This window comes from Zosterops lateralis (genome assembly GCF_965231275.1).
Source record: "Zosterops lateralis genome assembly, chromosome: 2".
NCBI classification, from domain to species: Eukaryota; Metazoa; Chordata; class Aves; order Passeriformes; family Zosteropidae; genus Zosterops; species Zosterops lateralis.
In genome coordinates this window covers 103467732-103485038 of record NC_139763.1, presented here as the reverse complement: position 1 = coordinate 103485038, position 17307 = coordinate 103467732, and the positions used below count along the sequence as shown (strand labels likewise).

Sequence of the window (17307 nt, the reverse complement as noted above, 5' to 3'; positions counted from 1 at the left end):
CATACATTATCTCCTATGATGTGCCTGTCTCTTCCCATTCCTGCGCACACTTCCACCAGATACTCCCACCTCACAGCTTAGGACAGAAGGTTTGAAATCCTGAGGGTGACTTTTGCTCTCACCCCACAAATCCACATCCAAAGTTACCTGACCCTAACAGGAGCTGCACTGGTTTGGATACCGCCAAAAGAGCTCCCCCTTCTGGAAACATTGGCTAAGGGATGACTGGGATGTGGAGAAAGGCCACCAGTACTCCATGGAGTATGTGTTACTCATGACCCTCTAAAGAGGGAATTGCTGCTCCAGCTCTATCTAACATATGTATCAGTGCTTTATTCCCACTTTGTTTGGATCAGGATCTGGTGAAGTTCAATCCAGAAGGGGAACGCAGCAACAGAATTCCTTCCACACCAAAGCGGGGAGGAAGGCTTCCTGGAGTACATCTTGAAAAAACAAAAAAAACCAAACCAAACCAAACCAAACCAAACCAAAACAAAAAAAGAGAGAGAGAGAGAGAAAAAAACCCCAAAAAACCCAAAACAAAACAAAAAGCACCTTCACAAACACTGTCTTTTGTGATTTTATTAAGAGACGTTGTCAGGACAGACAAGCTTCTGGCTGCAGATGTTACAAACCCTACAACAAGAAACAAAACACTTAGTGAGCTGGGGGCAAACTCTTTTCCATGACCATCATCCTATCTCAAACAAACAAACCCAGCTTTCCAATTAAACTGCATTTCTCATTTCCTGCTTTTTTGGCCAATGATTCCCCTTTCCCACTTGTCAGATTCCTTGGTAAGACTTCAAACTGATTACTTCCTTACAAAAGCAGCCTACAAATTTTTCTCACATGGCTTCTAAGACTATCCCAATTTGCATCATGGGGCAGGACAGGATGGATATATGAGGAATATATTCCCTGTGCTGCCAGCTGTACACTGGTAGCAGCTGGTACAACACCAAGACATCCATGCACCCAACCCAAGTCACTCCAACTGTAAATCCAAGCTCAAGCCAAGGTCTCCACATCCATGCTGTATAACACAACATGGAACAAGGCATGTGGACAGATTCATCATCTCATCTCCAGAGGAGCGTTCTGAGCTGCTCTGCCACAGGTCTTGAACCCTGTCCCCTTCACCCAGTGCAATGCTCAAACCCAATCTTGGTCACTGTGCTGGGCACAACACAGCAGCTTGTCCTCCCAAAAAATCAGCTTCCAGTGTTTTTGGTGGCTTAAAACCTTTTCTACATGGATCCTCAGCAAATCTCCCTCCCACTGTTCCCAGGCACTTACCCCTCAGGCAGTGGGCACTGGCTGAGGCATGGCAGGCTGTTCTGGTTTGCCACCTTTCTGCTCTGAGATGGGGGTGGTGGGCAAAATCTCTTCTTTGGGTTCCACGATGCTGACATGGTCTGGCAGAGGCTTTTTGGGGCCAATCTTTCCACTGGGATCCCAAGGCAACATAATCTTTACTTTGATTCCCAATACTCCTGCAGAGAGTGACGGGATAAGGGAGACACAAAATAGATCAAGCACATGTTCATAGGGATGAGCACCAAGGTTACAAAATATCTCTCTGCACATTGAAGATCTGCTGACAATACTGTAACACAGACATGCTACACCTTAAAAATCTAATTACTGCGACTTTATATCCCTGTTGCAAATTCAGGCAACTTAAAGTTGGATATGCAAAGTTATTCAACTGGCTGCCTTGGCTGACTGCAGTCCTACCCTCAACTCATTCTAAGCTGGTTTTACACTCTGTCCTCTGCCTCAGCTCATTTTTCTAGGAAATTCCACTGGGTTTTTTTACATCCCTTCTCAGACAAATGCCTCTAAATCATCCAAAGAGCAGGACATCCTGGCCAAGGCAGCCTTAGCATAGCACCACAGAACGTGGCACAGGGCAGGCTGCAGTGACACAAGGACATCCCTTCTGACTCGTCATCGTATCATCACCGAAGGGAAGCTGGAGAACAGCTCTGGCTCTGTTGGGATCCCTACACCAGGAGTTCTGCAACTAATTCACACAAAGCCAGTTAAGACACACAAGTCATTTGTGTTTTACCGGGAGGGAGGACAAGTGGAAGCAGGTTTAGCCAGGAACACTGTCTGACACTTGTAGCACCCCTGTTCTCTCTGCCCATCCTGAGGAGCCAGGAAAACCAGAATCCCAACTGCCAAGGGCTCTTAAACCCAGGCAACAGGCACTTCATCTGAAGTTACCACCAGCCTCAGAGACCCCAGGACACAATTGAGAGTGTCTGGAAAATCTACAGCCACATTCCCAACTGGAAACATTCAAACCCCATCAGCAGAGAAGTGGATGACCTGGTATGATCACACTGGCTGCTGAAGGCCCCTTGGCTTTTCATTCCCAAATGACTTCTACTTTAGATGGAAGTTCAAACAAGTGAGAGTTCAGTTGCAAAATCCCAAGAAAACATGATTTTCAGAGTGTGAACCATCCACAGCAGCACAACTGAACTATTCTGTGAGATCAGAGGTGCATCAAAACTACGTGAATTTCAATCCACGGATGCCAGTGGGAAACCTCCATCCTGCAGGAATGGGATGCCAAGAGCTGAGATTTTTTTTGTCTCTGAAGTTCTAGAGAAGGAACCCAACAAAGCTGCAAAGGGATCTGCCTGCCAGGCACTCACCCTGCCGGAGTAGGACGTGACGCACGGCTGTGTCCACATAGTAATTCACTGGGTCCCCACTGTGGATCATCAAACCATCCACAAACTTCATGGATTTGGCCCGCTGCCCTCGGAGTTTGCCAGACACAACGACCTCACAGCCCTTGGCCCCACTCTCCATGATGAAGCGGAGGACACCATAGCAGGCTCTGCAGGGAGAGGACAGCCAAGCCATGAGCCCACTGTGCCAGACCCACAGGGCTCCCTGGAGGAATTTCACCACAATTCCAGTCTCAGTTTCATGTGTCAGGAGTGCAGCTCCCATCCCTTCTCAGACAAATGCCTCTAGATCATTCACTGGTGACAGGAGGCTGCTGCTGAAGGACCTCACGCAGCACCACAGAACGTGACACTGCAGAGGCACCATCACCAGAGCCACCCGCTTCTGACTCGTCATCGTCTCATCACCGAGGGGATGGGAGAGCAGGGCCACTGCCATCTCAGCCACAACACAGCCACCAGGCCTGGAATGGTGTTTGCTTCATCCCTCCACCCATTTATTCCCAAAGGACACATGCAGCTTAATGCCCCACAGACAACCTGCAACCAGATACGCTCTTAATGCTCCAGAAGTAACCGTGAACTGAACAAAAGCTTCAGTGCAGCATTACAATGTTAAATCTTCAAACTGCAGAGGAGCTGTTTTTTTGGGAATGGTCCTGGAGGCCCCCACTTCCCCCAGGGGCAGGCTGCTGTACTCACCTGCGCACGGCCAGCCCTCCCAGGAGCTTGTAGCGCAAGGACTCGGCCTGGGCAATGGCACACAGACCCCTCGTGGCCACCTTCTCGGCGTAGAGCTGCATAGGACACAGGCACACACTCACAACAGGGCTCTTGGCCAAGTCAATCACAGAATCACAGCACATTTTGGCTTGGAAGGTTCATCCAGTTCCATCCCTGCCATGGGCAGGGACACTTTCCACCAGACCGGGTTGCTCCAACCTGGCCTTGGACAACTCCAGGGATGGGGCAGCCACAGTTTCTCTGGGCAGCCTGTTCCTCACCACCCTCACAGTAAATTTAACTTTTATTTTAGCAGAACACAGGAGCTTCATTCTTCTCTACTCCCTACATTCAGCCCAGTTAATCCTTCAACATTTACAGGCAGCAGCTTTATCCTACATTCCCATTCCTGTATGTGATCCAGCAGCACCAGCCAAGCTGGAATAAATGAGCACCACCCCAGCATACACATTCCTCCTCCCTCCCTGATTTGTTTTAGAGCAAGGAACTAGTAACAGAAGCAGATTTCATGGAATAGAATAGAGAATCCTTTGAGGTGCATGGACCCTTGTAAGGACTCCTAATCTAATCTGGGAAAACACCTCTAACATTAAGGATCAAAAATAAGTGGTGCGTCACTTTTTGTTCTATTTCTAAAAGATCCTTCTGAGGCAGAAAAGTTTCTCCGTAAGCAGGAGTATTTTTTGAGGCCAAGTAACACATGGCCCAAGTTATCCCAAAACCATCCTTAAGCTGACACCATCCTGCCACTACAATTTCAACTGCACCACCCAGTCCCTGAGGCAGTTTTACCTCCACGCTTCCCTCGGGGAATCCAAACCTCTTCTGCACCACAGCCGTCAGCTCCCGGATCCGGCGTCCCTTCTCTCCCAGGACATTCTGAGTTCTGAGGGAAAATAAGTACAAGACGACTAAGAAAAGTCCCCAGGAGTGAGGGACGCTGGAGCCATCCCCAAGAGCTTTCAGAGCATCCCACTTCAGGAAGACCGAGCTACCTGGTGGCAAGGATGATAATCTCAGTCCTGGTGGGAGTGACCCGGACTTCCACTCCAGAGTAGCCATCCTCAGCCAGCTCCCGAGTCAGGAACTCGTTCAGCTCAGCTTTGAAGATGCCATCAGCGACAAACTGAAAGACAAATGGACAAAGTCAAGGCCTTGTCACATTCTGAACTTGAGTGCAATTCACCCAAATTCCTCCTTCAGCCTGACAGTCTCTCCTAACATTTTGCTCCTCCTCTGACAGAAAGCACAGAATACTCTTAGTTGGACGGGACCCACGAGGAACACCAAGTCCAACTTTTACATGAACAACCCACAGACTGAACTCACAACCTTGATTTGTCAGCACCGTGCTCTGCCCAGCTCAGGGTGCAGCACTAGGGAAAACGGAACCCACTTCCCTGAAGTTCTCAGGAATAATCCACTCCTAGCAGGAGCCTACACCAGCCACTGCCTGACCCACAGCTGGCCACGGCCACTGCTCACGCCGGGATCACAGCCCTCTGCTGTAATTCGGGAGTAACTTAAGGGAAATAATTAGCGGGGTCACATCCCTTCCCCAGCCCCCCGGGGAGCTGCTGCTGACACTCCTGACAGCCCAAACTTCCCTGGCTCCCCAGGACAGGCAGTGCCCCGTGCCCTCCCGGCCCACAGAGCGGGGCAGTCACTACCCGCAAACCCTCCCCACTGGAAAGCCAAGGGAAAACCCCGCAAATCCTGGCTCCCGGCGCCGCTCCGCACCTCGGAGCACAGCCCCGCTGGCGGCCCTGGGGAAGCGCCCGCTCCATCCCGCCGCCATGTTCCCCGCCGGGCCCCGCGCCGCATCCGCCGCCATCCTCCCCCGTCCGCCGCCGCCTCCGCCCGTGCCCCCGCCCCGCCGACTGCCGGGGCCGCCCCGGGCGATGCGGCAGCGGCCCGAGGCCGCGGAGGATCCGTGAGGCCGCGCTCACCTTGCGCTTCTTGGAGATCTGCACCGCCATGATGAGCCGCGGCCCGGCGGAAAGGAGGGAGCACGCCCCGCGGGCGGCGCTATATCCGCTTTCCGCCGCGCCCCATTGGCTGGCCGATGGCACGGCGGGGGGCGAGCGGGGCACGATGGGAGATGTAGGCTTTGCCACGCCGCCATGTTGGGGAGGGCTGAGCCATGTGTCCGCCCAAACCAGCCTTCTACGGGCTCTGAATCCCGTGGGAACGGACACGAGAGGCAGCGGGATATAAAATAAAACAGATAAATGAGAATTCACCTCGGGCTTATACCTGAAGACGTGCTGTGCCCGGTCGTTACTGTCAGAGGGTGCTCTGCTGTTATCCAGGAATCACAGCATGGCTTGGTTGGGAAGTGACCATAAAGCTCATCCCATTTCATCCCGTGTCAAACAGGGACACCTTCCACTGACCCAGATTGCTCCAAGCACCGTCCAGCCTGGCCTTGGAAACTACCAGGAATCCAGGGGCAGCCACAGCTTCTCTTGGCACCTTCTCTGGCCAGGGGCTCACCATCCTCCCAGGGAAAAATTCCTTCCCACTATCCCAGCTATCCCTGCCTTCTGGCAGTGGTAAGCCATTCCCCTTGTCCTGTCACATTTTTTAAAATGGTTTAGGGATTGTAGGGGATTACAAAAATCATACCAATAATGGGTAGAGTTGATGCACGGCCTCTGGAAAGTGGAGATTTAAACTGCATTTTATCATGGATGTTATTATGGTTTGCAGTTGGACCTGATGATCTTAAAGGACTTCTCCAACCTGAGTGATACTGTGAAAATGTCCACGGTGCTCCTGACTAAAGCCACAGCAGGAACAGCAGCAGGAGCAGAAATGCTCCTCCTCTACCCGGAGGAGCCCAGTCTCCTCTTTGCCAGGGAAAAGCCTACTTTACCACTAGATGTCACTGCAGACGCTTTCCAGGGTGGGAAAAGCCTCAGGGATTCATTTATCCAGAACTAGAGGGATGGCGGAGCATCCCACGGTGCGCTTGGCAAAGGCAGGTGGCGGTGAGGAATTGTGTCCCCTCCTGTCACCGAACACCTTTGTCTCGCTTATGGTGTCCCAACCATCCTGCCCTTCCCTCAGCCAGCTCCCCCCGCTCTCCCTGAGCCTAAGAGTCCCTGTCCCATCCAGAACATCAGACTAGGGAGAAGTGTCCAGCAGCTGAGGAGGTTTCTCTGCAGGGATTTGAGCCCTACAAACTGGGCTCTCAAATAATTTTTCAGGAAAGACCCTCCCAAGCTGCACAACCCTACTCTGTTTTCCAGCATGGGACCACCATACTTTCAGAGCAGAAAAGACCTGCCCAAGATCATATATTTTTTTAGGCTGAGTTCACCCAGGAGGAGCTCACCCGATATATTTTTGTATCATATAAAGGCAGCGAAAGGCACAACATGAAGAAAAAACCCGACCGTGAGGTGTGTCCCCTTCTCCATGGCCTATTAAGGACAAACTATGTGTCGTGTCAGCATTTCAGGGTCAGCACCCAGCAGGCACAAAGCAGGGGCCTGGGTGGTGTTTGGCACCAAGGGAATGTCCCCTGTCCCCCCAGACGTGGCCTGGCTAAGCCAGTGGGCTCTGAGCCTTCCCCTTCACAGCTGGGGACATTTCAGTGCCTTCCCCAAATAGCAATGTGGGATTCCTCCCTCAGCACCAGCCATCCCTGCCTGCAGCCCAAACAGCCCTGGGTGATGCTCCCAAGTGCTGGGAATGGATTCTGGGCTAGTTGGAGATGCCCCTGCTCCCTGCAGGAGGATTGGATTAGATGACCTTTGAAGGTCCCTCCCAATCTGAGCCATTCCATGATTCTGTGAATGTACCTCTGCTCCATCCCTGCTGAAATGGAGGCTGGCAACATCCCAAAAAAACTGTAATATGCCTGCACCCCTCTCCACAGAGAGCTCGGGTGTGGTCCAGCAGGTCCCAGGGGCTTCCCAGGCCCAGCAGTGGCTTGGATCTGCAGCAGGCCTGGGATTATCCATAAATCCCATGATGAGTGACAGACACTCAGGTTTCTGGGTCTCCACCCTTGGGGACTGCACCCCTCCTGTTCCCATTTCCCACTTTTTTGTGGAGCCTGCCATGACTGCCATGAGAGAGCAGGGGCTGCCTCACCACAGGCACAGGAGCTCCTTTTGTCCCCAAAGCACATCCAGGGGATGGAAAAACCTTTGGGATTGCTCCAGCCATGACCCTCCCTGGCTCCAGGCACATCCCACCTGCCCCCAGCTGGCACTAAACCCGGGCTGCAGCTCCTGCTCTGGCAGCAGCACTCAGATCTCCTCTTGGACAGGCAGGAGCAAAATGAGGGATGCATGGGAAGGATGTCATCCCAGGATGTGGCACTTGGCAGCAGCAGGAACCCCCGTGTCCATGGGGAGGGCCCCTGGCAGGTGCTGGGAGGTGGTGCCAGGTTTTCTCGCTGTGGGGGACGAGGCTCGGAGCAGGTTTGGGAATCAGGAGCTGTCCTGCCTCCCCCCAGCTCCATTCACTGCCCAGACAGCAACATGCTTTATGGCAGCTGAGGGCCATTGCACAGGCTCAATTAATCCAGTATCCCAGTGTTTTCTCCCCGGGAAGCTGGCTCCTGTTCAGAGCAGGCAGAAGGGGCTGGCAGCCCTTTGCAGGGACAGCCAGCAGCTTTCCCAGCTTGATGGCACGCTGGATTTTGGGATACCCCCTGCTTTCTGTGGGCAGCCACAAAAGGTGGCATTGGGAGCGAGTGTCTTGCCTGGGAAAGTCCCCGACTGCCATTGCTGCTCTCAAAATAAGGGAGATCCTGCCAGGGACTGTGCTGGCTCTGCAGGAGGATCAGGGAACAGCCTTGGGGTCATCAAAATACAAACCTGGTACAGGCAGAAGCACAGGGCTGCCCATTCCTGCTGTGGTCCCTCCAGCTCAGACACCTGCAGGATTTGGGGTGACACGCTGGCTTCCCGCTCATGCCAGGCCCCATCACCTCTCTGGGTATGCCTGAGGAATTCAGCAATCTCCCTTGCTGGAGCCTGTTCCTTATGATTTCTCTCAGTGCAAACACAAGCCATGGTGCTCCAGGGGGGTTTGGACAGCTGCATCCCTACCTACATCCCACCCCTTTTTAGTGCAGGAATCAGCAGCCCAGGACAGAAAACTTTCTAAATCACCTTTCCTACAACCATCAGAGGCACTGCAGAGCTAATGAATTTTCCCAGGGAGTAGCTGTGGAAAATGAAACCTGGCATAGAGATGGACAAGATGAGATAGTTTGCATTAAATGAATGGAGATGGGTCCTGGAAGGTAATTCCAGCAGAGGTAAGATGAATTGCAAACGCCAGTTGTAAAGTATTTGTAAAGTCTAACTCAGACAGGAATTTTACTGCAGGAGATGCTGTAATAAGAGTTTACTGCTGCAGTTGGAGCAGCTGCTACTGCCCAAGCTGTATAAACCCCTCACAGAGTTACTCACCACTCCCTGGCACCTCTGGAAATCTTCCTGAGAAACGTGTTCCACCTTCCCGCATGGAGCAGCCCTTTGGAGTGGGGAGAGATGGAGGGAACAGGGCTGGGAGGGCACGGCCACATTTACAGGCCTTTTGTAAACATTTCACACCCTGGGAGGATTTACTGGTTTTAGCTTGGCAAAAACACGGGGAGTAAGTCCAGCAAACCTTCAGGAGGCAGGGGAAGGTGGCAGGATCCTGCAGGACAGGGATGGAAGAGGGCACAGAGGGAAGATGCCCCGATCCCATCTCCTTTCCTGCAGCTGGAAGATCGGGATTGAAACTCAGGCAGCACTAGCTCCAGGCTAAGGAGGAATAACTGTTCTGAAAGGTGTGTGTGACCCTTCAGGAGAATTCACACCTCTGAGGACACATTAAAGCTTGAAAACCAACCGGCAAATGGGCAAAATAGAAGCTGTGCACTCGAAGTTGTCTGGAGCTAATGCAGGAATTGCAACACTCAGCAAGGTGTTCGTGAAGCAGAGTCTGACCCAGCAGCCAACTGGATTGTAATCCCAGCCTGTTACCTCCAACACACCTGTTAAATGGTTGGCAGTGTTTTAGTGGCTGTCCTCAAACAGCTCCATCACTCCAACACCTTCCTTTGGGCATCTGCCCTGCTAAACAGGATTTTGCTTCACTGCCTGGATTCATTTTAAGGACTTCAAGCAGATTATTAAATAATTTAGAGTTCCTTTAGCAACAGGAAATGGAATAAGGATGCTGGGGGTGCTGTTTAGCTGGGAATCCTTGGGTTTGTTAGTATTTAATGAAGCGAGTGGCTGCTGGCAGAGGTCATTCCAGCATCTCACACCCAGCCCCACGGCTCTGTGTGAGGGACGTAAATTGAAACTTTAATGGGCATTTCCAGGAGAGCAGTTTGCCCTGGCACTGCCACCTGAGACCCAGCAGCTTAAGCAAGTGATTCTTAATCAGTTTTCAAGCCCCAGGAAATAGGCTGAGGGCAGGAGAGGCTGTTTTGCCCCAGCACCACATTTAGTGATGATTTACAGGTGCACTGAGGTAAGGCCAGTGACAAAGGCCATTCCCTGCTCTTGGTGGTGGAACTCCTGACAAGACACAAGAGGATGGGCCTGGAGGGACAGGACAAGGGGGATGGCTGCTCACTGCCAGAGAAATCCACGGAGCCATTAATGTGGGAAGATGACACCTTCGACACAGCTGACGAGCACTGGAGGCAAGTACCACTAGAAAGAACTTGCTGAGGCTGCAGCAGGAGCCAGCAGGGCTCAGGTCTCGAATCCCAGACCCTCAGTCCCAGAGCTCCCAGGATTTCAGCTCCCTGTTTGGACAAGGGGAAGTAAAACTGCTTTGCCAAGCTGATCCCAGGTGCTGCAGCAGCAGGGAGGGAGCTGCTGGTCCAGGAACAGCCTGGCAATACCCAGCTCTGTGCCTTCTCTGCTTTCTCCTGTCTCCTCTCCACCCCGGAGACACAGCCAGGGAGCAGCAATGATAAACTGGCTGCTGGTCCAAGCACAAGGTTATTTTCTAGGACATTAAGCAGAACCCTCGGATGCCAGCTTGCAGGAGAGCCATGAAGAGTGACTAGACACCTGACCAGAATGCAAAAAGCAGAGCTGCAAACTTAACACTTCTTTTTTTTTTTTTTTTTTTTTTTTTTTTTTTTTTTTTTTTTCCTTATCTGTTAAAAATAGCTTTAGAGGGGAAGCTCAAAGCAGTGTGAGGAGCTGTTGGCTTTAGAAAATGAGCAGTTTCAGCAGAAATATTCAGTGACCACCACCCAGAGAGCTGTGATTTTTGGTATCTCAGCCATTCACATCTTAAACATTCAAGCTGCAATGCAGCCCAATTGTTTGGCAGGGGCTAATAAAAACCTGAAAATCTTTACCCAGCCTGCTTTTCTGTAGGAATAATACCACTAACATCCCAGAATTATCTCCATCTATGTCTGGCCAGGACTCTAAATCAATAAATTGTCTCCTCACCCTCAGATGAGCTCAGTCAGGTAATTTTGAAAGCAGCAGCAGCAGTTCCCCACTGTTAGGCAGAGCAGCTCTGCCAGCTGAATTAACACAAGATTCCTCGTTATCCCAGAGCAATCCCACTCCGACAGCATCCTTGGGGAATCATTTGCACTGACCTCAACAATACTATGTGGCAGTCTGGGAACTGGGAGTGCTGTATTTATTATTACTTATATTTTTGAATTTAGTATTTGGATTATTATTTGGAATTAAATTTCTGTTTGGAAAGAAGAGAAAAAATGGACAAAAATAAAACTACCACCTGCTTCTCTGGCAAAAGAACCCAAACCCACCCTTTTTAGAATAACATTACATTTTTGTTTTCCCTCTTGCCACTTTTATTCCTGGCTCAGCCTCAGCTCTGATGTCCCAAGCCCCCCAGGAATGCTCAGATCCTTTCACAGAAAGTCCTAGGAGGTCCCAGCACTCACCACTTCCCCCTATCTCTCTCTGCCCAAAGCAGCTTCCCTCTGTAGGGTCCTTCTCTCCTGGCATCCTGTCACGGGGTTTGTCATCTACCACTGTCACTGATGTTCTCAGAACCCCACAAGTCCTTCAGCCACAGTCCCCTTTTTGTCCCTTCTCTTGCTATCACACAAAGCATCCCTTCCTTGTTTTTAAGGAGCAACAATAATTTCTGCCATCGAATTCCCAAGAAAAATGCCAATTCTCTTTTAAACTCCACAGCAAAACCTGCAGCAGGAAACCCTGGGAGCATGAACAGGGTGATGGATTAGAGCTGCTCCCTCCACAGAAACCAAGATGTTCATATGAAGTGGGATCCATTTTTTTTAACCCCATAAACCTTATTTTTAAACCATCAGCTTTTCAGTCTCTTCAAACAAGTTTATTCCAGGAGTTAATCCAGGGTTGCTGCTGTTCTCCAGACAGTGCCCTCCCCTCCATCCCTTCCCTTTCCTAAGCAAGGAGGCCCCAGTCTTAGAGAAATTAATTAGTGCACTAATTTGCCCAGGACACAGAGGAGAAGCCGAATTTGTCCCACTCTGCAGGATTCAGCTGAATAAAAAAGACAAATAGCTGTGCTGTGGGATTTTAAAAAGCTGCTGTCAGCATTCCCAATGCAACCAGACCTGGAAATTCATTCGTCTTTCACTAAACAATGGAAAAAGGAGAAGCAATTACAGTAGACAAAACTAATTACAGCAGAGCTGAAGCACAGCTCACAGCACTCACTCTTCAATCTGCATTCAAAAAGAAAAATCCAACCCCAAACCCACTCCATCAAAAAAGGTGAAAATCTGGGAGTGAAATAAAAGCAATTTTGAAATAAAAGAGGCACTTCAGCATTGCACAGAGTGGTTTTTGTAAGAAGCCTTCAGGTGATGCTGGCAGTGCTTGGCAAACAGGACACAGGGATTTGTCCAGGGTGATGCCAGACTGAGGGAGAAGAAATGAGTTCCCAGTTCCTCCTCAGTGGGACCCATTCCATGTTCACTTCACATCCAGGTGAGTTTTGGATGGGATGGTTTTTAGCAGCCAGAAGAACTGGAGCATGGTGTTAATCATGCCAAGGTCTGGGGTTAGATCTCCAAGAGCTAAGACTCCATGATCCTTGGGGGTCCTTTCCAACTCAGAATATCCTGGGATCTCTGTGGAGCTCAACTTCCACACTTGTGGCTGAACAGCTTCTCCTTCCATAGTGAACACAAAGCACTCCAAAGGTGAGGTTATCCCTGTTTCCCAATCCTCACAGCCATCCCTGCCTGGCCAAGAACACTCTAGGAATATTCACATCTTTGGATGAAATGATGAAGAGAATCCAAAGTCTTCTGGAAAGCCCATTCAAACCCTGGCCATGGTCCAGGCTGGCAAGGGGCAGTGACAGATTGTGTGAGAGGCAATTCCTGATCCCTAGAGCTGGATGTCTCACAGGCTGGCTCCTGTTCCCTTTGCACACCAGCTGTGAAATCCAGCAGACAGCAAAAGGGAATTTTAAACAAAGTGGTGGAAGAACTGCTGCTTAACACAGAGACAGGCTGGAAAACGGATTGCAGGGAGAAATCCTGAAGTGGGAAGAGCAGGAGGAATGGGATGTGGATGGATGTGGCAGACACCACATCAGCCCCATTCCCTGGGGATGTGGGCCACACTCAGGATTTGAAATCCTCCATGAGCATTTCCAACACACAAAGCTGCCACTGGATACAGCATGTATTTAATTCCAAAGGATTTCTGGGAATAGAAAGGCCATGGCAGAATGTTGTTTTTCTCTGTGGGTTCTTAAGGAGGTACAATCTGAAGCCTCGATCCTAGAAGCCCATTCCTGAGTGTCCATGGCCCCTGCACAGCACTCAGCCTGTTTAGCACAGAAGCTCCCCCTGCCACAGAATCATTCAGGAAAATCCTTTCAGATCAGTAACTCCTCCAGCACAGCCAGGGACTGACCCAAGTCCCCAAGTGCCACATCCACATGGCTTTAAATCCCTCCAGAGATGGGGACTCACCACTGCTCTGGGTGGCTGTGCCAATGCCTGAAAATCCTTCCAGTGAAGATTTTTTCCCTCATATCCAACCCAAACCTGGCACAACTTGAGGCCATTTCCTCCTGTCCTCTGATCCTATTCTAGGATTCTCTACATTTTCAGCCTGGAGAAGAGAAGGCTGGGGGGGAACTCTTCAATGTGCAGCAATACTGGAAGGGAGGGTGCCAAGGGGATGGGGCCAGGCTCTCCCCAGCAGTGCCAGGATCCGAGGAGATGCACAGGTACCTGTCAGACCCACTCTCCCCCTCCTCCTCGTGCTGCTCCACCAACCAGAGGGATTTCCCACCTCTCCATTCCGGTATCACTGCAGTGCTTTCTTTCATTTTCTGGCTGAAATGACCTGCAATGCAGAGGCTCACTTGCTGCACTGATCCTGCTGCCAGATCTGTAATCCTCAACCCCTCTGGGGAATGCCTGGAGTAGGAAACCACTTGGCATGGCAAGCACGTCAGCATTTTCCTGGCTGCATTTTTTATTGTCTCTTTGCTGCATCCCCGACTTCAGTTAAGTTTTCTTTCCTTTCATCCCTCACTTTCTTCAGCCTCTCACGGTGCCTTGAACTGAGGTCTCGATATCCCTCAGCTCCCCCTTTCTTGGAGACACTTGTCCAGGTGTGGGGGGACAGCACATTCACTCCCATCCATCCCAAGATTTTAATGTAGGGCAACAGATCTGCAAAAGGAAAAATGTGGGGAGACAGAATTCCTCCCTTAACAGTGGCATCCCCTCCTTCCTGGGAGGCTCCAAAGGCTGACCGAGGTAGATTCCCTGCTAATCCTACCAATGCTGGCATGTACAAATTATTAATTATAGGGATCTTGCTGGAAAAGAAGAGCAAGCTGCAGAGCAGCTAGACTTTCAAGAAGCAGATGCTTTATTTAGAGAAGACACTGCAGGTTTTGTTTTCTTTTTAAAATTACTATCAGCAGTGAGAGACATTTGTGCTATATGGGAAAGAGAACCCACCCACTTACTTGGTTTCTTTTAGTATTTCCATAAAACAAACAAAAAGAAACCCTGGCACAATTTGGAGTAAACATCACATTGTTTACCCCCATCTCTTCTACCCAATCTGAGACCTGTTTGAAAATCAGTGAATCCCAGACTGGGATAGAAGGGTTCTTAGATAACCTCATTCCACCCCCTGCCATGTGTAGGGACACCTTCCACTATCCCAGGCTGCTCCAAGCCCCGTCCAACCTGGCCTTGGACACTTCCAGGGATCCTGGGGCAGCCACAGCTTCTCTGGGAACCTGTGCCAGGGCCTCCTGTCCCTCACAGGGAAGGATTTCCCTTTAATACCCAATCCATATCTACATTCTTTCAGTTTAAAGCCAAAATCTGGGAACCAAAGCAATCAGAGGAAACCCGGGTTCTAACAGATCCTGCTGCTGACTTCCAAGGACCCACATTTCACCCTCTGCACTGGGAAAGTTCCCCAGAATCCTTTCCTCAACTATGCCAAGCAGGAAATAAAGCCCTGAAGCCTTTGTGGTTCCTTAGCACCTGTCTTTGCCTCTAAGTGGTTGCTGTGTGCTGCTCACATCTCATCACAGATATGTGCCCATCTCTCACTTGCAGGAAAAGCACTTCAGGGAGAAGAGGTTTTCCTGGAAATCAGTTTATGGCAAGAATGATGGGATCACAGCATAGCTGCTGCTGACTCTGTTTTGGGAAGGAGAACAAGTAAAGGCATGAAGAGCGTCTGTTACAAATGGAAGAAAGGGAAAGTGGCTCTGCTGGTCGATTTGAGGATTAAAAGAATTTTTAAGTTGTAGAGGTGGTGAAAAGGATCCCAAGCAACAAGCAAGAAGTGAAAAGGACAGAGCTTTCAAAGCAGCAAGGCAGGACAATAATTTTTAGAGGAGCACCATGAATCCTTATAAAAAGCAGGAAAGATGGGATTTCTCAAAGGAAGAGGCTGCAGGAGCTCAGGAGAATAAAGTGAAGGTCTGTGCAACAGCTCTGTGGGAAGAGTAGAAGTGAAAAAAGATCCAATCCAACCCCACAGCAAAGTGCAGTGTTCCATGAGGGAAAAAGTCTCCAAAAGCAGGGAGCACCAGGAAATGATGGATCATTTGGCACTTACCACCTGTAGGAATCTGGGATTAGCCCAGCAAGGAGGTGGTCACCAGTGGGCGACTTCCGAGTGCCAGGACAAAATCCAACAGGGAAACGCAGCCCACAGAGGGATCCCAAAGCTGGAGAGCTGGAGAGCTTTGGGATGCAGTGGGAATACTCCTGGCACAATTAAGCAAATCCAGCCTGTTAAGGGACAATCGCTCTGAAGGGTTGTTATCAATCACTCCCCTCGCTTTCTTTAGGCAATTATCCTAATTGCATCAAGGCTATTAAGCAATTATTTTGATAACTGGAGCTTTGTTGCTGGCTCTTCATTTTTGGCAATGTTTTGTTCTTTGTATAAATGCCTCCTCCAAAAGATGTTTAAAGCTGACTTTAAGGATGTTCTTTTCCCGAAGCACAAGATCCAAATTTCTGTGTAAAAGCACAAATTCCCTCTCCAGAAAACTCTGATTTTTATCCCTGGGTTTTCCCTCAATTCCTTCCCCCCCACCCAATCTCCCAGGGCACTAGGGATTTAGTTCCACTTTTTTATTATTCAACTTTTTATACATAATAAATACAAACTTTTTACAGCCAATATAAAGAAAGCATTTGCACTGATGCTTTCAGGGTGTACTGAGCTGTACACAATGCGACGGCCGATACATGCCCTGTATGAAGAAATCATAGTTAAAAAGGAGGCATCTTTTTACAATTTTTCTTCCTTTTTCTTTTTTTTTTTTTCCACTTTTGTTTTTTAAATAAAATTAGCAGCTCTTACAGAAAATATTTTAAAATACAACTAAAGAGACTTTTAAATAAAAATTTTCTGGATTTTTGAAAGTCCAAGTGTGAAAGACACAGAAAAACTGGCCAAAGGAATTGAACATGAACATTATGGCAAAAACTTGGTTTTCTTCTGCGTTGTGAAGATCTCAAAATATTTGCGAACAGTTAAATCTTTTTTTTTTTTTTTTTTTTTTTTTAACTTTTCTTTTTAAACTTAAGAATAAGTTTGATAAACACATAAAAAGACCTCAAACAGATCAACAGGACGAGAGGTGCAAAAGAAGGAATAATATGGAAAAAACTTCATTGGACAGTCACTGATCCATTACTGATCCATGAATTGTTGTCCTCAGACAGCCCCACTCTTGGTTAAGGATCCCACTGGGAAAGGAGACTGGCAAGCACTGGATGTCTCAGAGACCCAGCCTGGGATGGGATTTCCAAGTATGTGCAAAGTTTATGATAAAATCTTGTTAAGATGAGTAGTTGGGTTTTTGTTGTAAATGCAGTCTCAAAAAATAGCCCTTGTTAGTAAACTAAAGGTAGAAAATTTACTGGCTTTGAAAAAAACCATGAAGACACAAGAGAACCCACAAACAGCTCCAAACCCAACCTTGGGATGCCTTTGACCTGAAGTTTTCATCTGATGGAGAATGCTGACAATATTTTAGTCAGTACCGAAAGAAAAACTTGTTTTCATCCAGTTTTTCCCTCTCCTCCACATTCAACTTCAGAATATTCTTTGCCCTTTTCTCTCAAAAAATGGAAATCCAAGCTCCCTTTTCAGAGCTCTCTGAGGGAAATGTGAAATTATTTCCTCTCAGTTTCTTCCCTGAGAGGAATTGGGCACATCTTGGGCACAAAGGTGGTGTGAAGGCAGAACCTGGAGCTGCTCCTGGCTCCCTGGCTTTGGCTGGTTAATGGGTTTGGGGTGGGAAAAGGCTACAGGACCATCCAATGCAACAACTAAATGCATGTAAATACTCTAAAAGGAACTGCTAACTCTAGAACTCAGGTGGT

The 17307-nt window shown here is 49.2% G+C and overlaps 1 protein-coding gene across 1 annotated transcript; it reads right to left on the bottom strand.

Annotated features, from left to right (window-relative positions):
• Window positions 1–562: 562 nt before the first annotated feature.
• RPS3 (ribosomal protein S3) lies at window positions 563–5496 on the bottom strand. Its single transcript, XM_083854697.1, has 7 exons — window positions 5405–5496; window positions 4451–4581; window positions 4248–4341; window positions 3414–3508; window positions 2673–2860; window positions 1300–1496; window positions 563–636 (listed from the first exon to the last, which is right to left on the bottom strand). The coding sequence occupies exons 1-6, from the start codon at window positions 5432–5434 to the stop codon at window positions 1303–1305; spliced, it is 732 nt and encodes a 243-aa protein (XP_083710823.1). The 5' UTR covers window positions 5435–5496; the 3' UTR covers window positions 563–636; window positions 1300–1302.
• Between the last annotated feature and the right edge of the window lie 11811 nt (window positions 5497–17307).

What these genes read in the sequence shown, in the direction of transcription:
- RPS3 (XM_083854697.1), bottom strand. Translation starts at nt 5,434, where the DNA reads ATGGCGGTGCAGATCTCCAAGAAGCGCAAG. An exon ending in ATTATCATCCTTGCCACCAG is followed by an intron (nt 4,342 to 4,450) that starts GTAGCTCGGTCT and finishes ATTTTCCCTCAG; the next exon opens with AACTCAGAATGTCCTGGGAG. An exon ending in GGAGGGCTGGCCGTGCGCAG is followed by an intron (nt 2,861 to 3,413) that starts GTGAGTACAGCA and finishes CTCTCCCTGCAG; the next exon opens with AGCCTGCTATGGTGTCCTCC.